At 54.6% G+C, this 22221-nt stretch overlaps 2 protein-coding genes across 4 annotated transcripts in view; one reads left to right on the top strand and one right to left on the bottom strand.

Annotated features, from left to right (window-relative positions):
• Positions 1-6023: 6023 nt before the first annotated feature.
• On the bottom strand, positions 6024-11683 carry LOC125914888 (RIMS-binding protein 3A-like). The gene has a single exon (XM_049620544.1). It carries the CDS (start codon positions 11617-11619, stop codon positions 6535-6537), a length of 5085 nt encoding a protein of 1694 aa, XP_049476501.1. The 5' UTR covers positions 11620-11683; the 3' UTR covers positions 6024-6534.
• Positions 11684-18980: 7297 nt separating this feature from the next.
• UBE2L3 (ubiquitin conjugating enzyme E2 L3) overlaps positions 18981-22221 on the top strand; it is a 70938-nt gene continuing 67697 nt past the window's right edge. The window contains exons 1-2 of one of the 3 annotated variants that reach the window (XM_049620546.1): positions 18981-19066; positions 20708-20987. In XM_049620546.1, coding sequence (XP_049476503.1) covers positions 19041-19066; positions 20708-20987 — 306 coding nt within the window. In that variant the 5' untranslated portion in view covers positions 18981-19040. Of the gene's footprint in view, positions 19067-20707; positions 20988-22221 lie in introns of those variants that run through there. The other 2 variants (XM_049620545.1, XM_049620551.1) reach the window with 2 other exon arrangements.

Raw genomic sequence — 22221 nt, 5'->3', positions numbered from 1 at the left:
AGTCAGATGCTTAACTGACTCCCCCCTCTACGTATTACTTTTGTTATTTTTTTGGAAAAACCATTATGAAATAAAGAAGAAAGAAAGATTTCAGTGAGGCTTACCATTCTTGGAAAACTGTCTGTCTTCTACTTGGTTGCAAGCCCACCCAGGCCCTGAGCCTCCCCCTTTCGATTAACCTCCCACTAAGCCCTTTGGTTTCTTGGTTGCCTCTACCATTAGACTGGCATTGTCTCTTCGGGGGTCTTTCTGCAGGATGCTGAGACCCCTGTGCCTGAATAGCTGCTGGCTCCACTGAATGGATGGATGAAGGAGGAGGCCCAGTCCTGGCTCTGTGAAGAGCAAGGTAGAGACAAAGTTGGTGGGTCTGTGCTTCTGGGGTAAGCTCAAGGAGAGGAGGTTGGACCTGGATCCAAATCCTGGCTGTAATGGTGACCAGCCAGCTGCCCTAGTACTGACCTCTATTGGCCTTAGTTTACCCACCTGTAAATGGGGCTGATAGCTGTATCTGCCTCATTGGCTTGTATGGGATAGGCAGAAGCCCACCAGAGCCTTAGCAGATGGGGAGAGGGGGGTAAAGTGGGCAAAGTATCTCAGGGCAAAAGGTGAGGCCAAGGTGAAGCAATGCTCATTTCCCTTGTGAGGTTCCTCTCCAGAAGCTGAATGGGGAAGGAGTTAAGAGGGCAGTCTCCTCTGGAATCTTAGCAGGGAACAGAGTTGTGGAGCACTGAGAAGTACCCCGGGGGTCTCTGCTCATGTAGCCATGGAGGTAGAAGTGGACCAAGGCTGCATAGTGGGGAGGGCTTGGAATTTCCAAATTCCAACTTTGCAGTTTTCTTTAAAACTTTTTTGAATGTTTATTTATTTTTGAGAGAGGGAGACAGAGTTTGAATGGGGGAGGGGCAGAAAGTAAGGGAGACACAGAACTTGAAGTGGACTCCAGACTCTGAGCTGTCAGCACAGAGCCCCACTTGGGGCTCGAACTGACAAACCGTGAGATCATGACCTGGGCTGAAGTTGGACGCTTAACTAACTGAGCCACTCAGGTGTCCCCCAACTTTGCAGTTTTCTTTCGGGAAGGCTTCCCTCATCACCAGGGTTCATGTGGTAGTGGGGGAGGGGGCCAACTCCACCATGGCCAGTACACGGAAGCCCCTGGGCTGAGACAGTAGCCTCTGGTCACAGTCACGAGGGAGGCTGGGCCCAGTGACTCTTATCTTGCCTGACCTTGTGCAGGCTGACCACTCCCTCCTTCTAGAAAATGTGGCCTCCTGCCCTTTCCAAGGCCTCTTTCTCCTTAAATCCCCATGGTTCTGGGGTGGAGCCTCAGTGCCCAATTCTGCTTGGCCTGACCCCCTGGCTTGCTTTGCTGGCCCCAGCTCACGGCCACCTTCCCGATGCCTTCCCCTGGAGACCCTTGGGCATTTCTGGCCCAGCAGGTTTGTGCCTGCCCCACTGTCCCCTCCCTCCCTGAAGCGAAGCTCTGCAGAGCACCCTGTTGCCCAAGCCTTAACTACTGGCCACTCCCCAGCACCTCCTGCCCTCCCCCCAACCAACTCTACCAATTTGAATTCCTGGCTATCCCTCCCTCTGCTCTCCTCCCTAGACCCAGGCCCTGCCCCCAGGCTGAGGGAGGAATCCTCCAGATAAGGGCAAGGGGCAAAGGGACACACCTGGGTTCAGACCCTGACTCTCCTATCAACTGAATGACCTTGATGAATGACCTCCTCTCTCTGAGCCTGAGTTTCTCCATCTGTAAAAGGGAGAAATAATTACACCATCTGGATAGGGTTGCTTGTGAGCAGGACGTGAGCTAAGGCACATGGTGAGGGCTCATAAAGGTCAGTTCTCATTTGGAAGCACCCAACGATAGCTCCAGGCCAATACTTTCCTGGGACTGTCTCAGTTACAGCCATTTGGTGCCCCTGTCCTAAATTAGGAACGTGCCAGCCCACAAACCCCAATGCCAGGTATTGAGGGTGAAATGTGGAGTTAGACCCAGTATGATGGGAGAGGCAATGGAATGAATGAGTAATTTACTTATTTACAGGGATTATGCCTGGGGGCTGTTCATGCTCAAGGGAGGGGCAGCTAAACCCTGTGAGGGTGGGGCCAGATGGAGAAGCTGCCCAGAGACTGGATGGAGGGCACTTTTGAAGGACATCTTGGAGTAAGCTGGCTGAAGGGGCAGAGCAGCCCAGCTGGAAGGCCAGTTTTAGAGAAGAGGAAAGTAAAGTTGAGAATCACAAAAACTGCCTGAGGTTGCCCTACCTGAAGTAGGTGATCCAGAATTCGATTCGGATTCAGCCCCCACCTCACTCTCAGGATGAGCAAAAGGGGCCAAGCCCCCAAGAGGGCACCCTCTAGCCAAAACACTCTGCTCAAGGGGTGTGGCCAGTGGGGTCTCCCAGGCTGAGGTCAATGTCCTAGAGTTTCAGGCAGGCAAGTACTAGCCTGCCAGGTGGTCAGTTGCCAGAGGATTTGAAGAGAGTTCACGTGGGGGTTCAGGTACACAGGCCTATAGCCAGGTATCAGATGCCAGGGCTTTTGAGACAGGGGGAACCTGCAAATACTGGATATTGCAGCCCAGAGTAGATCCATTGCAGACCCACCCACCTCCTGGGACAGGGACAGCTGGGGCTGAGCTCAGAGGCTGACTGCACCTGTGGGACCAGATGAGGTGTCAATAGTGCCACCATGGCTCCAGGAACCCTTCATGCCCTGCTTCCTGGAGGCAGCTCCACCTGGTTTCACAAGACCTTAGGTGGAACCTCTGATCTCCCACATGCCCCCACCCATCAGACTTCCACTGGGGTGAGATAGGCAGAAGGGGGTGTGACCAAAAGGTGGAATGAGCTTAAAATGGGCCTCAGAAGTATCTTTGAGTTTTTTTTTTTTTTTTTTTTTTTGAGTCCTGATACTTTGAAAATTCACAGTGACAAAGGGCTAGAGGGAGCAGGTCACCAATAGGTAAAGGGGGAGGGACGGACTAGTTCCAGGGGGTTCAGGCAGGACAGGGGTCCCTATGGCAGGTGGGCCTTGGGAAAGGCTAAAAGGAGTCCTTTGGGCATCCTCATGCTGTTTTTGTGGCAGCTGCTTTTCTCTTGCCACTGGGTCTCTCTTTTCACATGTGAAATGGGATAACCCATAACCATGTTGTGGGGAGTGGGAGCAAGAAACAAGGTCCCTGATGAGAAATAACTGAAAGCCTTTCCTCCATGGGGGGGGGAGGGCTGGTGAGGTGCTGAGACTTGCCCTGACCAGAGGCCCCTGGGCAGAAGTGGACAGCACCAGGACAGGCTTGGTGACCCTTGCTCCAGAACTTTCCAGGCTCCCTGGATGCTGCCCCTTTGCCCACTCCTTAGGCTCCTCTGCCCTCTGGCCAGCTGGGCTTTCCATCCTCCATCCCCTCCTGAGCAGGCCTGGGCAGGCTTTGGGCCTCCAGGTGGTCTGGTCAGTTGGGGAGGGGCCCCAGGCAAGCCACAACCAGGCACCTGCTCCTTCCTAGCCTACCCACCTCGTTAGACCTGCGTGGCTTCCCTGTGCCTCTGTTCCAAGTCTTCAGGTTCTCAGGGCCCTTGCAGGAAGCAAGCTGGACCCAGCCCCATCTGCCCCTGCGACCTGTGTCCTTACCAGCTTTCTTGGTCTTCCTTTGGGTCTTGACCCTGGGCTGAGAGCTCTGTACACAAGATCTGCTCAAGACAACCACTTGCCCTCACTTCCAGCCCTGCCAAAGATGAAGAAACTGGGGCACCTGGGTGGCTCAGTCGGTCAAGCGTCTGACTCTTGATTTCGGCTCAGGTCGTGATCTTGAGGTTTGTGAGTTTGAGCCCTGCATCAGGCTCTGTGCTAACAGTGAGGAGTCTGCTTAGGATTCTCTCTCTCCCTCTGTCTCTGCCTCTCCCCTGCTGTGCTCTTTCTCAAAATAAACAAACATTAAAAATATATATATTTAATTTAAAAAATAGCCTTCAAAAAAAGATGAAGAAACTGAGGCTCAGACAAGCCTTCCAGCTGTCTGCTGGCAGGCCAGGGTTTGGACCTAGCTGGCTGGGTTTCTGAGCCCAGCTGTTCCACCACTCCCTGGCCCTGCCCCCTCCAGGCCACCAGGGCTTGAACTTCTTTATTCACTCACTAAAACTTCCTGTGGCTTCAAGGGAACTAGGATTTGTAGGAACAGGACTGTGAAAAGAGTTCTGAAGAGTAAGGCTTTCCTATGGCCAGGTGTCAGACCTGCCAAGCCTGACACTGGGGTGCCCAGAAGGACAACTGTTGGCGGTAGGGAGGAGGGGCTCCTCTGGGTGTATTGGGGAGAGGGAAGGGAGAGAACAGGGATAGGTGGGGCCTGAATCCCAGGCCTTCCGGTTCAAAGAGACATTTCTGCTTACCCTGACACCAGGGCACAGGGCCTGAGAAGGCAGGTGTGGGTCCAGGCAGGTCTGCCCAGGTGTACAGTCCCTGGGGAACAACCCTTGGTTCACCCAGGCTGCCCCCTGGTGGCGGAAGCAGGAAGTTCCCAGGGACTTTGAAGCCCTTCCAGGAGAGGGGGCCTTCACCAGAGGATAGGTACCTGTCCCAGTCTCTTTCTCCTGCTCCCTGACTTTCCCCCAAATATTCAATCACTCATTATTCTCATGCCTCCGGGCCTTTGCTTCTGCTGTCCCTGCTGACCGTTCAAGCTGAGGAGGGGTAGAGAGAGAGGGGGAGAGAATCCCAAGCAGGTTCCACACTGCCAGTGCAGAGCTGGATGTGGGGCTCCATCTCACGAACCATGAGATCATGACCTGAGTGGAAATCTAGAATTGGAAGCCTAACCAACTGAGCTACCCAGGTGCCTCCAAATAAAGAAACTTTTAAAAAATTAATAAAAATAAAAAATGGTCGAGATGGTAAATTTTGTTATGTATATTTTATCACAATTAAAAACAAATTGTGAATCGGTCTGGGTTGCCTCCACAGGCTAGCTGCAGGGCGTTCTGAGCATGCCTTCTCACTGTAAAATGGGTGGATATAAACATTAGAAGGGATGATTTACCTCCCCTGTGGATGGGGAACAAGGAACAGTTTCCTTCCCAGCCTGAGACCTGGAGCGGAGCCTTCCACTCATGAGTGGTGTGTGTGAACACCACAGCTGCCACATTCCTGTGTTTTCTGAGGATAAGGCAGCTGTGTGTCAGGTTGAGACAACCCCTGGGCCCGCTCTTTCCTAATTCCTGCCTTCAGCCCCTGGGACAGATGGTGGAACCCTCCGGACCTAATTTGCCAACTCCCCAAGGAAACTGCTAGTGGCTCCAATCCTTCGCATGCCCAGGAATGCTTCTGGTCATTTCCTCCTGCACCCAGGATGGCCGTGCCCTTCCTTTGACATCATTGCTGTACTCAGGGAAACAAAAGAGTATCAAACAGAAGCAGAGAAGGATGGGGGCATCTGGCTGGCTCAGTCGGAAGAACATGCAACTCTTGATCTCAGGGTTGTGAGTTCCAGCCCAATATTGGGTATAGAGATTACTTAAATAAAACTTTATAAAAAAGGCAGAGAAGGATGAAGACCACCCTTCATTCTCACTCTCCTAGAGGGAGAGCCAGGAAGACTGTGGGAGGAATCAGTTTTCAGCTGTGTCACCTGACAAGAGGGGGCCCCCTGAGCCTCAGAGTCTCTTCTACAAGATGGGGTAAATATAGAAACACCTTCCCAGAGAGAAGCCCTGGGGAAAGCGGGCAATTACTAACACCATGCAGAGTGGGATCCCCAGTCGGGAGACACTGATCCCACTCTCCACAAAGGCTGGCACCCAGGGACACAGGCCACATGCAGGGAAGCCTGTGGGAAATGCCAACCTCGTTGAGCCATTGGGGCCCTGCTTCTCAGCCCTGGCTCTTGGCTTGACCCCTTGATAGTCCTGCCAGAAGACCGTAAGCTAAGCCCCCTCCAAAGAATAAGGAGGTGCCCTCCCCAGCTGGGAACACATGTCTGCAGCCATTGCAGGACCCCTGGACAGAAGAGAGAGAGGAAGAGAGGTATATTTGTGTTTCCCTTGGTTGTGCTTTTACTTCTAAAGTATTATTTTTCTCTTTTCTATGAACATTTTAATGAGGAGGTGAACATAAGATAGAAAAAGAACATTCTGGTCACTTTTTTTTTTTTTAAGAGGCAGGCTTTTCTTGAGACTTTCATACAACGCAATGGATGAGGACACTTCTAAAGAAACTCCTAGAGAAAATGCATACTGAGCACAGAAAAAGACCCTTCTCCAAATACCTGTCATAGTCACTGACAACTCCAAAACAGCCTGTCAGACTCTCGTGGGCTGCTTGTTCTGTTTTCTTTTGGGAATAGCTCAGTTCAGACTGAAGCCCTGCTCCTCTCAGAGGCCAGGGGACTCCTGGGGACTGGTGTCAATTTCTCACAGTGACATTCTGAGCAAGTGCTGCTCACAGAGTTGAGGAGGGATGCTGGAGTTAGGGTCCCAGTGCTTGCTTCTCCTCTGGCGGGGTGTGGGTGGCCAGAGGCCACTACCCCGGCAGGAGCCTTGCTCACTTTCCATGGAGGGGAAGGTGATCCAGCAGGTGGGCTGGGACCAGGCCCCTGTGACCACCTGACTCCCCATAATAGAATCCCTTGTCATCCACAGGCCCATAGACCATGACCATATCCCCTGCCCTCAGTGACAGCTTGTCCTTCACCTGGCCCCCTGCTCGCCCATCCTTGGGGTCATAGTCCAAAGCTGTCATCATGGTTGTTGGAGTCCACAGTGGTGACCTCCGGGGGTTCCCTTGGGGCATAGGAAAGGAGCCTTGGGGGCTGGTGAGCCCCCCAAAGTCATCGAGGTGGGCCACAGAGGACAGGTGCCCTTGTGCTGGCAAATGCCACATCCCATCAGTCTGCTCTGTGCCTACATTTACCTCGGCCACCAGATGCCCAGGTATGTTGCCCACTTGCCCATTGCATTCACCACGGTAGAAGCCACAAGGGTCCTGAGAGCCCCACACTCTTAGCAGCTGCCCTTTCTGGAAAGCTAGCTCCTCCTCTGCAACCTCGGGGTTGCCAGATATCACCAGGGGGTCATAATCAAAGAGGGCCACAAAGACCCTGGCCAAAGTGTCCACCTCTGTCCCCAGTGGTGAGGGGCCACCCCTGAACATCTTAATGACTTTGCTGGATGGAGCTGGACAAAGTGCTGGGCTGGGCTCCAGGAGCTGGCACTCTCTCTTGCTCCCCAGAGCCTGACAGCTCCCGTTCTGGGTCCTAAACTCCTTTCTCTGCTCTCGCCTCTCTGGGCCCCACAGATTGACGTGCACTGCCTCCTCCTCCTGCAAAATGTTGTGGAAGTCAGACACATATGGTTGGCTGGTGTCCAGCTGGGGAGGGGCAAACACATCGGAATCTTGCTTTTGCCTAAGGACCTTTTCAAAAGCAGCCTTTTCCTGATATGGTTGCTTCTCAAGCCCAAACTCTGGGAACAGATGGACGACTCCCGAAGCATGGCTTTTTCTGGCGCCCATGTGCCAGTAGCAGTTTTCTTCTCCCCTAGACTGTCCACTGAGCAGAGGTGGTCTGTGGTTTGGGGAACTCTTCTGAAAGAGCAAGTCCTTTCTGCAGACCTCCTGGGCCCCTATAGGTCGCTGGGGTTGGCTGCCAGACCCCACACTTGCACATTCTCCCTCTGAACTCAGGTTGCACATCGGGGATTGCCTCCTTGAGGGTTCTTCAGGGAATGCTTCTAGAAACTCGGCCTGGGGCTCCCTGCAGCTTCCAGGAGTGTGGGGGCTGGCTTTAGCACTCAGGGGAGCCAGTGCCAGCCTCTGAGGACGGACAGGGACTGTGACTCTGCAGGTAGACAGGTCACCACAGGTGTAGCTAAAGGAAGAAGTCTCTGGCAATTGGTGACAGGTGAAACAGTCATGAGGGATCTGGGCTGGCACTGAATCCAGGGACTCACCACAAAGTGACATGGTTCTCACAGAGACATTCTGGCACATCAGGGGCAGGTGGAGCTGGCAAAATTCCAACAGGGTGCTCCCAGCAGTGGCATCAGCAACCTCTGCAACCTTGAACCCATCAGCATACACAGCGTAGCCAGTGACCTGGACTCCGTTGGATGACCCAGCAGAGTGGATGGTTACAGGGAGCCAGCTGACCACTAGGATGCCTGGTGAGGCATGGCGCTCCACCAGCACATCCAGAGGAGGGTGAGGAGGTCCTGCCAGCGGTGTGTCAAAGGTGATGGTGGAGGACGTTGTTTCCCAGTGCACCTGCAGCAAGTCCCATGGCAGCTGCACCTCCACTCGTGCCCGGTACCGTGTGCTAGGATGCAGGCTGTGGAAGGTGTAGCAGCACACACCTGCTGGGGTCAGGGCATGCTCCTGGTCATTGAGGTATACCATGTGGGGGTGGTTGCTGCTGCTGTAGACCCAGGTAATCTTGGCTGATGTGGCTGCAACACTCTGCAGGTGTAGTTGCATGGGAGCCACGCAAAAAGCCCCTGTGGCCCCCAGAAGGGGTCTAGAGAAGCCCTTCTCCTCCCCACACTGCAGCAAGCCCAGCCAGCTGTCTTCTTCTCTCTTGGCATCTGAGATCTCTATTGCCACTTCTGTCTTGGAGCCTGCCCTCACCATCTGGCATGTCCCCTTGTCCATAGCTCCCTGGGCTTTCCCAGGCAACAAGCTGTGACCAGTGTCTTCCTTCAAAAACTTGCTGTGTCTACCTAGGAATCGAGTAGGGCTGAAGTCAGGGGACTTGGGGGACAGGCAGCCCAGGATGTCACTGTCTGGAATCTGCTCCACCAGGTTGGAGGGCACCAGCCCCCGCCGGCCATCCTCAAGCTCCCCTTCACAAAATCCATCTTCATCCATGTCCCCCAAAACATACACATAATCTCCAGCTGTGAGGGGCAGTTCACTCTCAGGATGTTCATTAGGCCCCTTAAAAGTATTGTAGCTATACCGAGCCAGGAAGATCTTGAGCTTAGGGGTCAGGGGGGCCTCTGAGCCCCTCGCTTCCAAGGTAGAGGACACACCGTCAGGCTCCAGATCCTCCACCTCGCTGGCTGTGTCCATATCCAGAGGAGGACAAGATGGCACCGTGGTCCATATGGACTCCAACTCAGAGGGAGAATTCGACTGGGAGCTAGTTTTCTTGGCTAGGGACCCGGAGTCCAGAGGTCCGCTGGCTGGGACTCTGTCTGGCACTTGAGGGTCACTGGCTGGCTCCCTGATAGCAATTGGACTTTCCAGCTGAGAAGCTTCCTGATTTCCCTGTTTGTCTGCACTGGGCTGTGAAGCTGCTTGCTCTTCAGGCGCCAGCTGGAACTTGGTCCTTCCACTATCTCTGACTTGAGCCTCCGGGACTTGGGGGGCCTCCCGGGATTCCTGGGGAAGGTAACCAGTCTGACACTGCAGCGCCAGCATCTCCTCCCTAGCAGCCTGGAGATCTCGCAGGGCCTTCTGCAGGTCGTGCTGCAGCTGTTGCTGCCTGTCCTGCCCGCGCGCAGCCTGCTGTAGCAGCTGCTCCGCCAGCATGCCGGCGGCGTCGCGCTCCTGGCACGCGCAGCCCAGCTGCCCGCGCACATCGCTGTTTTCCGCCGCCACCTTCCGCGTCCAGTTGGCCTGGGCCTGCAACCGCGCGTTCTCCTGCGCCAGCCAGGCTTCCTCGCGTAGCGCCGCCCGCAGCTGCACTTCACCATCCTCGCCGCCGCGCCGTGCCACGGCCGCCTGGGCGCCCAGCTCCAGCTCCAGTGCCTGCACCTGGCGCCGCGCCTCCTCGAAGGGTGCGCTCTCGCCGTCCGCCTCAGCTCGGGCGCAGCCGGTGGACTGCTGCATCGTCAACTGTCTCTGCAGGCGGAGCACCTCCCGCTGGGACTCGCGCTGCAGCCGGTCCAACTCACTGATGTTGAGCCACTGGGCTTGGGCAGCACCCCCGCCAGGGTGCGGGACACTATTCATGCCTGAGGTGACGCGAGCTTGCAGCAAGTGGTACTCCAGCCGCAGCTTTTCGATCTGCTTGTCCTTGGCCAGCAGCTCGCTTGCCTGCTCCGACAAGTCCCGAGCGCGCTGGCGGGCAAAGGCCTGGCACAGTTCCAGGCCAGCGCGGCTCTCGCCTGGCACAGGCTCGCTCACAGCCCGCAGGTTGGTTTTTTGCAGCTTTCGGGCCCGGTCCTCTAGGCGCCTCGCGAGGCCTGCAAGCTCCGCGTGCTTCACCTTGAGCCGCTTCACCTTCTCGTCGGACTTGTCCTGGAAACCTGCGCGCCACAGCTGCACGTTCTCCTCCCACAGTCCCGAGCAGCGGCGTGCCAGCACCTGCAACGCCTCTGACAATTCCGAGTTCTGCTTCACCAGCTCCTGGTAGTCCAGATCCGGCGGCGAGGGAGTCAGGGCCTCGCAGGGCTGGCTCCCGGAGTCCTCTCCTAGAGAGTCACTAGGTCTCCTGGGCTTCGATGGCGGTGGCGGTGGTGGGGGTAGCGGGGGCGGAGGACTCGAGGAGCCTAAGATGGGGGTGTCTGGCCAGGAGGCCGGCTTCTTGGATTCGGGGGCTTTGGGGCAACTGAGGGTGCTGTCGAGATAGCGGGAACGCGCTGGTGCCAAAGAATCGAGAGAGCAGGAGCGCGGCGTGTGGAGCAGGCTGTCTGGGGAGTTGGAGCACCTGGCTGGCACCACGTCTAGGGAGCGGGAGCGCAGACGGATGCCAGCGCTCAGGCTGTCAGTATTCAAGGATTCGGGTTTACAGACGGACTTTGGGGGCCCGGGGGAGTTGCCGGCGGTATGGAGGGGCGGCTCTTCCGAAGAATGCACGGCTTGGGGGTCGGGGGAGACGGGCAAAGCGGGATGCCAGCGGAAGTGCTCTAGGATGTACTTGAGGAAGAGCCGGCGCTCCACGTCGAGCGCCGCCTGCAGGTGTCGGATGCGCGAGGCCTGCTCGCCGTCGGTGTCCCAGCGAAGCTGTGCCAGCACTTCCTGCAGGCGACAGCGGCACTGAGCAGCGGCGACGTCGGGCGCCCCCGCGCGGCCACAGTAGCCACGGTTCACTAACTCCTCTGCCAGCTGGCGCTGCAGCTCCCGGGCCTGGCGCATGACGCCGTCGCGCTCGCGGTGCAGCAGCTGCCGCAGCTGCCGCATCTCGGCCTCCTTCCAGCGCAGCAGCTGCCGAATCTCGGCCTCACGCTCCCGTAGCATGTCCTCCTGCAGCTGCCGCAGCTCCCGGTCGTGCTGAGCCTCCCACTTGGAGCGCAGATGGTCAACCAGCTGCTGCCTCTCCCGCTCGGCCGCCTCCCGCAGCTGGCGCTCCTGGGACGCGAAGCGCTGCGTCGCCGCGCGTCCGCGCGCCCGCTCCCCCTCCAGCTCCGCCCGCAGCTTCTCCAGCTCCCGCCTTTGCTCCTCCACCACCGCGGCCGATGGACCCGGACTACCCGGCTTCTTGGGTGTCGCGCGGCCGCTGCCCAAAGGGCTGGGCGAGTCCTTGGTCATGGTGGCCCCGGGCCTGGCCAGACGCCAGACCTGGCCTGGCCCAGGCCGCTGCTCTCCAACGGCCGCCGCCCCCGCTGCGGCCAACCGCCCCGCGTGCCCCTTCCGGCTTCCCATGGGGGTTTCCGCGCGCCCCTTCCGCCTCTGAGCGTGTTCCCCCATCCTCTGGCGCGGATGCACTAGCCTGATCTCTTCTCTGGGCTGCCTGTGCGGCGGCTGGCCTCCAGACACCCCTATTCAACGCAGCTCATGACCTTTCTGGGATGCCCAGGGGTCTCTGTGATCCCAGGCCTTTCCCTATTCCTGGTGCCAGGTCCTTTGTGACCCTCCCCCCCCCCCCCGCCCGGGGGGATACTCTCCCAGACACCGTACAATCTCTTTCAGGCCAACTGGCACTGTGGGAAGCCTGGGCTACTGCTCTGGGCTCCACGTATGGGTCAAAATCAGGATGGGGTGTGGGTAGATCGCGCCTGGCTCTGTCATGGGTTCAGCTGACCTGTTTGGGCTAAATGGCTGGGAAACACAAAAGAATACCCCCAAACTTGGGGGTGAGCCCTGAACCCCTACTGGGGGATGCATCTGGTGTCTGCACCCTCAAGGCACCTACCCTTCCAAGGACCCCTGGAAGTGCTGGACATTTGCATGCATTATCTATTTAAACTTCCTATGCCTATTTTACAGATGAGAAGTCTTGAGCCCATAGTCTGGGCATGGTGCCAGCTGAGACGGTGAGAAGGCCTCCTTGGAGATCCAAAGCCCTGGCCTATGTTTTCTTGGTTTATTTTTACGATCATCTTGCAAGGACACTCTGAGCGATAAGGACCTCTCCATGGTCACGCTGCCCAGAAGTAGCTAAGTAGGGAGTGAAACCTAGAAAATTCTGCCTCCAGAGTCCGTGGGTACTCTTACTCCATCTGCCCAACCTCAGGGTTATGGCTATGAAGACCACTCCCCACTCTTTCTCCCAGGGCAGGGTCTCACACTTTGCATATGCAAAAGGAGAGAGGGTCATTTAGAACCCAGAGTTGGGGGCCAGCCAGGGAGGAAGGTGAGAAAATGGGGATGCCATGGGGGCCCAGCCTACCTTTTGTCTGGTCCAGGAGTGTCCAGGGCTTCCTACTTCCCCAAAAGGTAAAGTCACAGATCCTTATGGGCCCAGCTGGCTCCCTATCCCCCCTCCCTGGATGCAGCAAGGCCAGAGAATTTTTCATGGCTCTCCAAGGGGCAAAGTGGTCAGATGGTTAGGACTGGCACGCCTTTGGAGTCAAACAGTCCTGCAGCTTCTTGTGCCACTCTCATGTCCTCATCTGTAAAATGGGCTAATAAATGCAGCCCTTTTCTGTGTTGTGTGACCTCCCAGAGTTCCCTGACCTCCCTGAGCATCCATTTCTACTGTTTGTGAGGATTCAATGAGGCAAGAGCACTCAGTGCCTAGAACAGAGCAAGGCTCTGTTTGGCACCTCACTGATTTTAATCCCACTCCCTTTTTTGCAGCTACAGAAACAGGTCTGCAAGCAAAGATTTGGCTGAAGCCAGTCAGGGCTGCCATGGTAAAGGCAGCACAGGTACTCTTTGTGCTCCCTAGGACTCACTCCAGATGACTCATGGCAGATGGGAAGCCTCAGAGACCTGGGTATCCATCCAGGCTCTGCCACTTTTTGCCTGAGTGACTATGGCTGGTTACTTCACCTCTCCTGACCTCTACATAATGGATGTATTGATAACACCAGTCTTCCATGGTTAGAGAGACACCAGGACTCTGTCAGCTGATGGCCAGGTGTACAATAGGAGCTGTATCGAGGTCTGTGTAAGTTCCCATTGTCCCATCTATGGGTTGGCCTAGACCCTCACAAGCTACTTCCAGGACCTAAAGAATCCCCCTGCCTCAAAGGCTTCTGGGCCTTTGCACGTGTTGTTCCCCCCTGCCTGGGATGCCTATATTGCCCAACACAAAAATAACGGCAATGACCATTGCAGACCTACTGTGTGCCATGCTCAGTGCTAAATGCATGCCATTCATTATTTAAACCACCCATTTTACAGATGGGAAGCCTCAAGCTCCAGTGGATCAAGAGTTTTTGTCCACTTACCTGCTGCTAACCTTGTCTTGTCCTGTAGCTTCAGCTTAGCAGTTCCTCCTCCAGGAAGGCTTACCTGACTCTTAGGGCTGAGTCTGGACTCCCTAAAACTCTACAGCCCTGATCATCCTACCTGGTGTCTTTCCATTTGGAGCAGGGATGTATCTTATATACATTAGTGTCCTTGCCCAGAGTGGTTTCAGAGAAGGAATAAGTGAAAAGTCCCTCTCCAGAAAAGAGGGATAGGGACCCAGGGACAGGCAGGCAGGAAGGGCAGAAAGGGTACTGCCCAACCTGGCCACCCAACCTGACTACTTCTCACATGTAGGTACCACCTGGCATCAAGGGCTGAAGCCCCAGGCTCTGGGATGCCTCTCAGGGCTTTGGGCAGATGCTTTAGGCTGGAATGAGGATCAGGCCTCATTAGAGATGTTGATGGGGTCCAAAGCTGCGGGACACACATACATACATGCATTCATAGCCTCTCTAGGCCAGGCCATCTGTGTGGCTTGGGAACTCAGGAGCCCTACTTAAATCTGGCTCCTCCCTCCTTGCTCTTCCTGCTCCAGCACCAAGTGGCCCTGTCTATGGTATCTGTGGCTTCTCTGTGTTTCAGGCCCTCTCACTCACACAGTTATGTCTCCAGGTGGTGGGCAGGTGATCTTAGCCCCATCTCACTGGTGGGAAGACAGAGGCTCAAAGAAGCACATGTTGTGTTCATTCAGCATGTGGTTCTGTGGGCTCCACACTTTTTGCTATACTTATGTTTTTCTTTTTCTTTTTTAAATGTTTATTTATTTTGAGAGAGAGAATGAGCAGGGGAGTGGCAGAAAGAGAGGGAGAGAGAATCCAAAGTAGGCTCCATGCTCAATGAGAAGCCTGACACGTGCACTCAATCTCACAACCGTGAGATCATGACTTGAGCCGAAATCAAGGGTTGGTTGCTTAACCGACTGAGTCACCCAAGTGCCTCTGTACTCATGTTTTTCAAACATGGGTCCTCTGAACCACTGGTGTGCTATGGGAGATAGATGCCTTTGGGCAACGATACGTAGCAAGAAAACAGAGAATGGCGATTCCTAATGTTCTTTTTGAGAAACAAGGTGGATATGGGGGTCAAGTGGGTAGGCAAGATGGAGAGACAGCTCTACCCTTCAACTGGTGCTGGGCCACTAGATGTGGTAGCCACAGGTAGAGATTCTTCATGCAATCCCCACTACAGTTCTGTTTGACAGAGGAGAACCTGGGGCTTGGTGGGAGTAGGTGGCTTGCCAGGGCATATAGGCAGCTGCGACAGAGCTGGATTGTCACTTCAGGGCAATGGGTGGGGCTCCACAGCCTGGATGTTTGATGCAGCCTTGAGTGGTACCATCAGGTTAGGAAGGTAGGCTGCTGCCAAGGAGGAGGACCCTTGGGTGAATCTCTGGGAACTCTACAGTCACCATCCAACTGCTGCCTGGGCTGGCACCACCTGTGGCATGTCAGAGGCATTCTGGAATGTGGTTGAGCAAACCAGGGCTTCCCCAGTGCCAGGCTTCTGCCATCCCCACACTCATCACATTGTTCAGTGATTGTCCAGTGACCTGCCTGTCAGCCCCATCAACTCTGAGCTCAGGGAGAGCATGGACCATGTAGCTGCATTCTCTGGGTCTCAGCTTTCTTGTCTATAATATAAAAGAGATTGATTACATGGGTGGTTTTCAAACTGGGTTCCTTAGGGCTGCAAGGTTCCTGAGAAATACTGTAGGATTGTTGGGGGTGGGGGAACGTGCCCAGAGCTAAATGGGAAACACTGTCCCTACTTGCTTCAACAAAGCACATCCAACTGTTAGTATCATTATTTAGGTTCTAAGGAAGATTTTAGCTTAATAAAGAGACATATTGCTAGAAGCAAGTTTGAAAACTTCTGGGTTAGAGCCCCTCCTGTCTATTAACTGCACACACATTGCCCTGACACCCAGTGATTTCACTGACCCTGAGAGAAGGCACCTGTTCCCCTCACCTTGGTTTGCCCCACATCACTAGCCTTGTACTCCATGCTGCCTCTCCTCCCAGCACCAGTCTGTGACCTTTGGGCCATGAGGTCATGGTGTATGGGATCCCGGGCAATCTGGTTCACATCCCTCCTCTGCCAGCCTGGTCTGGCCCTGTTTCAGCTCTGCCACCCATGCCCAGAGCTTTACAGAGCTTGCCTGGCCCTTGTGAGTGGTGACAGCTCCATCCAGAGAGACCACTGGAGGGTTTTAAGCTTCCAGACCCCTGTAGCCCCAGCTTCCCTTCCACATCCCTTGTTTTTGGGTCAGTGCGTTTTCTTTTTTTCCCTTCCTTTTATTTTTCATTTTGTTTTTATTGTATTTATTTTGAGAGAAAGAGAGAGAGAGAGAGCAGGGAGAGGGGCAGAGAGAGAGGGAGAGAGAATCCCAAGCAGGCTCTGCATTATCAGTGCGGAGCCCGATGCAGGGCTTGATCTCACAAACTGTGAGATCCTGACCTGAGCCAAAATCAAGAGTTGATGCTTAACCAACTGAGCCACCCAGGTGCCCCATATATTTTTTTAATGTTTATTTTATTTTGAGAGAGAGAGTGAGTGAGAGAGAGAGAGAGAGAGAGAGAGAGAAACAGGGGGAGCAGAGAGACAGGGAGAGAGAGAGAATCTCAAGCAGGCTCCATGCTGAGCTCAGTGCTCGACATGGGGCTTGATCCCATAACCCTGAGATCATGACCTGAGCCAAAATCAGGAGTCGGATACTTAACCAATCGAGCCACCCAAACTTTTTTTTTTAAGTTTAAACTTAAGTTTAAACTTTTTTTTTTTTTGAAAAGTGAAACTTAAGTGAAATTTTTTTTTTAATTTTTTATTTTTTAATATATGAAATTTACTGTCAAATTGGTTTCCATACAACACCCAGTGCTCATCCCAAAAGGTGCCCTCCTCAATACCCATCACCCACCCTGCCCTCCCTCCCACCCCCCTAAACTTTTTTTTAAAGTTTATTTATTTAAATAATCCCTACACCCAACATGGGGTTTTAACTCATGATCCCAAGATCAAGAGTCACATGCTCTTCCGACTGAGCCAGCCAGGCTCCCCTGGGTGAGTGTGTTTTCTATCTGTTCTCTGATGTCTCCTCCGTGTCTAGAACAATGCCTAGTACATAGTATGTACTCAACAAATACATGACTGAAGAAGACAGAGGCATACAGGCCAGGTGTGCTTTCTGTCCTCATGGAACTTAACCTAAGGGATAAAGCCTGAGGTTAAACATAGATATGGCAAAGGAGTGTAGTGAGCTCGAATTGTGGGCAGGGACTGTGAGTGAGGGCTATGGTGCCAATGGGGTGAAGAGCTCTGCCAGAGCAGGCTTCCCTAAGAGCCCAGGTGGGCTGCCTAGGGATCAGATTGCAGGCAGCAGGGCCTTGCAAAGTCCCCAGCCCTCTATGGTCTGGCTGCCTACACCTGCTCTCTCCCATGCCCACCCTGCTCAAGGCATGCCCATACTCTGCTGGCATTGATCCTTGGCAACCGTGTCCCAGTCCTCAGTTGCCTAGAGAGAAACTGGAGCTCAGAGAGGAAGGGTCACTCAGCAGAAGCCCAGCCAGGTCTTCTTACTCTGAGTTGTAGGAAGGCCTGGAACCCCCAGAACTGCCCCTTCCTGGATGGGGCTGTGTACCTGGAGAGGGCCCGTGCTGTTGTCTGCCCCCACTTCCCAGGCCCTAAAGCCATCTCTGGCCTGCTCCATGCCCTCCTGGGCACACAAGCATGTGCCACCTTTTAGCTCTCTGGCTAGGGCTCTCTGGAATGCTGGGCTGGCCTTGGCCCTGAGTCCTCACTAGCCATGGAGGCTGGCCCTGTCCTCTCCAGAGGAGGAAACTGCTCAGGGTCACATAAGGTCTTGGGCCTAGGCCTGTGTGACCCAAGTCTGGGCTCTGAACTCGTGCCAGTATAGCCTGGCCCATGAGCTCTAGCAGTCTGAGGGTAATTGTAATCCCTGAGCCTTCAGACAAATGTCTGCTGCTTCCTGAAGACCCTATTACTGTTGACAGCATCACTGTTCCAGCCCTCCACTGTTTCCGGGACAGACCTATCTTCCGTTTTCTGCCGTCTCCACTTCTCTCCCCTCTGAACCTCTTCCAGCTGCCCTCCTTCCTATGCAGCCTGAAGCACAAGTCCTGATCTACTTCTTACTGACACCAGTGGCAAGACCCTTTGTCCAGTCATTTGGCCATTGCTCTAGGTCAGGGACAGTCCTTCAAATGTTTGTTGAGCACCCAATCTGGTCAAGGCAGGGCCAGACACCATGTGAATTTCCTTATTCATTAAGCACAGAGTACCCCCAATGGGATTTACTGAAGGAAGGATGGAAGGAAAGAGGGAGGTTGAGAGGGAGAATAGAAGGGAAAGAAGGAGACTTTTAGGTCAGCTGAGTCTCCCAGACAGAACTTGGTTTCCCCCTCACAGTCCAAGAGCAGACTCAGGCTTGACCCTCTGACCAGCCAGGTGGCTGAAAAGCTGACTGACCCTTGCCTCAGTTTCTTCTTTTGTAAATGGGGCTGATAACAGCTCTGACCTCAGAGGGCCATTGGGGGAGTCAATAGAACACTTGTGGGGCACCTAGGTGGCTCAGTCGGTAGGGTGTCCAGCTTCAGCTCAGGTCATGATCCCACAGTTTGTGAGTTCGAGCCCGATGTTGGGCTGTGTGTTGACAGTTCTGAGCCTGGAGACTGCTTCAGATTCCGTGTCTCCCTCTCTCTCTGCCCTTCCCTTGCTCATGCTCTGTTTCTCTCTGTCTCTGTCTCTGTCTCTGTCTCTCAAAAATAAACGTTAAAAAAAAAAGAACACTTGTGCATTTGTACTCTTGGGAGCCCAGCACACAGCAGGCTGACAGGTCACCCAAGTGAGCCACCATGGTAAGCTGAGTCCTTAAGAATGATCAGCACTTGCCAGATGGACAAGGTAGTATGGGGGGAGGGAATGACAAAGGCATTACAGGCAAAGGAAGTAGCAAGGGGAGAGGCAGGGGGTATAGTGTGGCAGAAACACTGGTCTTAGGAAGGGAGAAATGTAGGACATGAAGCTTTGGGCCAGCAGAAGGAGGTCAAGGCAAAGCCTCACCAGCATGAACCAGATCAAGATCTAACTTCTGGAGCCCCTCTTCCTATGGGTGATGAAGGGTGAGCTACTATTCTCAGGGCCTCAGTTTCCTTACCTGTGAAACAGAACATTTTAGCGCTGCTCTGTGGTGCCAATGAACTTGGTGGTGGGTATAAATGTGCAGGGCCCAGTGCCGGGCATACAGTCAGCCTGTCCCGGAGCTCCTTCCATCCCTGGCCCCTCCCCTGGCCACTGTCAGCCCTCTCCTCTGGGCTCCCACACTTCACCAAACCATTGTCACATTCTGTTGTTTTCCTTGGTGCCTCCCCAGGATGCTGCAAGCTGCTTGAGGGCAGGTGCCACCTTGTTATCTACCTCTCTGAACCCAGCAGGTGAGCATCCAGGACCCTGTGATGATTGGGAGAAGAAGCAGCATGTGGTAAGTTGTATCCAGAATGGCCTGGAGTCTGGGAGGAGGAGGAGGAGGAGGAGGAGGAGGAGGAGGAGGAGGAGGAGGAGTGGAAGAGGAGGAAGAGGCCACTTTTAATGGAAGGCTCAGGGAAGTGACACTAAGGCCAGGTCCAAATGAACATGAGTTAGCTGAGTGGAAAGGAGCTGGCATGATCAGAAGCCAGGCTTGCCATGGGCAGAAATAAAGGTTTTAGAGTAGGAGAGGGGGCCCCGAAGACCTTTTCCACTGGGACTGGGTACATTTCTCTGTATGCTTGTTTAACAGTGGCACTCTGCTGCTTAGAGCCTTCATTCCTCACCTGCAAGGGAGCTGTCTTGCAAGGTGATGGTGAGGGAATAGGAAGATGCCGCAGCAAAGGCTAGCTTTTTTCATTTGCCCTCACTGAACCTCGCCTTCTATTGCCAGCTTCACATGTCCAGGTTGAGGGAATCACTGTGCTTCTTCAACTGCCTTGGAATTCTTCAGGGCAGGCTCCCAATAAAGCTGTTTTTCTTTCACCTGGGCCAATGTAGTACCAGGTTCGGTGTACACAGTATGATCATGGAGTTAGTCTCCAGGCCAGACTTCCAAGTCCCCCATGCCTCTAGGGAACTGGCTAATGGAGTCCCTCACACATTTGCTGAATGTTTATTGAACACCCACTGTGTGCCAGCCCTGGGGAGAGATAAAAGGCAAACAGAACCTTGATGGCATGAGGCTTGTCATCTCGTCCCTCCCAACCCATGTCAAACCTGGGCTCCCAGGACACTGTGAGGAAGGCCGGCTCCATTCCAGGCTACATAATCTCCAGTTCTTTCTTCTTCTCCCCTTTCGTGGGAAACTCATTGCTCTTAGAATGAAGAAAAATGCCTTCACATGGCCTAAATGTGTACTGAAACGGTACCTTTTTCTTTGCCTACACTGACACCCTAGGTCCCAACCACTATCACTTTTGCCTGATTGGCTACAGCAGGCTTCCAAATGGCCCCTACTCCCCTGCTTATCCCCCTCCATTCCCCATTCTTCAATCATAGTACTTTCCTTAAACATTTTATCTGACTAGGTGGCTGCTACACACATCCATCAAAGGTCTCTCACAGAGCATAGAAGGAAAGCCAAATCCCTTCTGTTCCTGTAAGGCTGTCCCGGTCTGTCACCTGCCTCCCTTGTTCCTTCTAATACTTACTCCATTCTGGCCATCTAGACAGCCACATGGCCTTTGCCAGCGCCTTTTCTCCTGCTTGAAACAATCTCCTCCCAGCCTCTCAGCTGCTCTATCCCATCCTTCAGTTTCCAGCGTTGGCCCTGGAGCCAGCAGCTCACCCTCTGCTCCTAGCTGGCTGCATGACCTTGGGCAAATCATTGGCCTTCTCTTTGCTTTTTCTGTGAGATGGGCTGTTAATGATAACCATATTACAGGGTGGTTTCAAAGACTAAGGAAAATGAAGCACTGGTGGGGGGAGCTGCGCTCTGTAGGTTCCAGTGTTATTAATACTATCTCCTCAGTGAGGCTTTCATTGGAAAAGTAGGTCTCCAGAGTCACTTTCCCACCACCCAGTTTTCTTTTCTTCACAGCACTTATCAGTGTCTGAAATAATCTTGGTTATTCAATGATCTTATTTTATGCAGCCATTATTTATTGTGCGCCTACTGTGTGCCAAGCACGCTTTGTAATTTCCATCCGATTGGACGGCCCGTAAAGGCAGGGTTTCCGCCGGACCCGTTCACCTGTGTTCACCCAGCACCGTGGCCAGCACACAGTAGGCACTTCGCACTTCGGGGAGTGCCCGGCCCGCCCCTCCCCCGCTCCAGGAAGTGCGGGGGCTCCAGTCGCCCGGCCGGCCGCGATGCATTCTGGGGAAGTAGCAGCACCAGATCCAAGATGGCGGCCAGCAGGAGGCTGATGAAGGTAAAAGCCATTCTCCGGCGCCGGCCGGGCAGGGAGGTGCGGCGCCCCGGGCCCGGGGTCCCCGCGGCGGGCTGGGACTCCTCGGGACGCCGCCGCTCGGTCTCCCGCTTCTACGTGGTCCCACCGCCCCTCCGGACCGCACGCGGGCTGGGGGAGCTAACGGGGCCGCCTAGGCCGCAGCCTGGGCGGGAGCGTCAGGCCGCGCTGGGAGCTGCCGCTGGCCCCTCCGCCTGGCCCGGGGCGTCCACACCGTCCTCCGCCCGGAACCGGGCAGGGTCCTCCTAGCGGCGGCGGCCTCCCGGACCCGGAGCGGTGTTGATGTGGGGGCCCGGCCAGGAGGTCCCGAACCGGGCGCCCGCGGGGAAGGCCTGAGCGCCGGAGCTCCGGCTGGGAGCCCGCGCCGCGGAGCCGCCCCGCCCTGGGCCGCAGCGCGCTGGGTTTGGTGCCCCTTTCGGCCGGGTCGCAGCTCCGGAGGCCGGGAGGCTCGGGCTGGGGAAGGAAGGAGGAGGTAGGGCGACAAAAGTTAGGTCAGTTTGTTGGTGGGTCGTTTGAAATTGTGCTGGGTCCTAGCAAACTGTCGCCTTGTGACTGCAGAGTCACACAGCGGGTAAGTTCCAACTCCAGGAAGGCGTAGGGTCGGCCGCATTTGCAGCGCGCTTCTCCTTCCCCGTCTCCTTTTCAACCTACTACTTCTAGTCATCCGGATCTCCTTTCCTTGCTGAAGCAAAAGTGCCATTTTGGGGGGTGGGGGTTGGCTTCAGTCGTTCGAACTCAAACCGGCCAAAGTTTATAAAAATAACTTGGTACTTTGTATCTTGAATGCCCCGGGTGCCTTCTTGTTAAGTGGCTCCTTTGGTGAGGATTACAGATGCTAAACTGGCTTAGTTCTTTCCCGAGTATGTTTGCCGGCGCCCTCCGGAGCCGACCTCGCCAAGATTTGTGAGCTGGCGTCCCGGTAGTGCTGCCGGGTTGCGTCGAGCCGGAAATAAAAAAGAGCAGGAGCTGATTTCCTGAGAGGAGATAAAGAGCTAGGATTCCTCTTGGGCAGAGCGGTGCTTGTTGGAACTAGACGTTGAACTTGGAGTCACAGTTTCTGGGCCCTCCCTCCCTGGGAACATTTCTTTTGTTCAGTAAGGGCTGGAGACGACGACTAACTTCATAAAACTGGGTTAGAAGTGGGCACAAAAGAACAGTCAGCAGATTCCAAACTTCTCATCTCTTTTCTGCGGTGACA

The sequence above is a fragment of the Panthera uncia genome (genome assembly GCF_023721935.1).
Source record: "Panthera uncia isolate 11264 chromosome D3 unlocalized genomic scaffold, Puncia_PCG_1.0 HiC_scaffold_8, whole genome shotgun sequence".
NCBI lineage: Eukaryota > Metazoa > Chordata > Mammalia > Carnivora > Felidae > Panthera > Panthera uncia.
The sequence above is the reverse complement of the archived record's forward strand: the minus strand, read 5'-3'. Positions and strand labels throughout refer to the sequence as shown.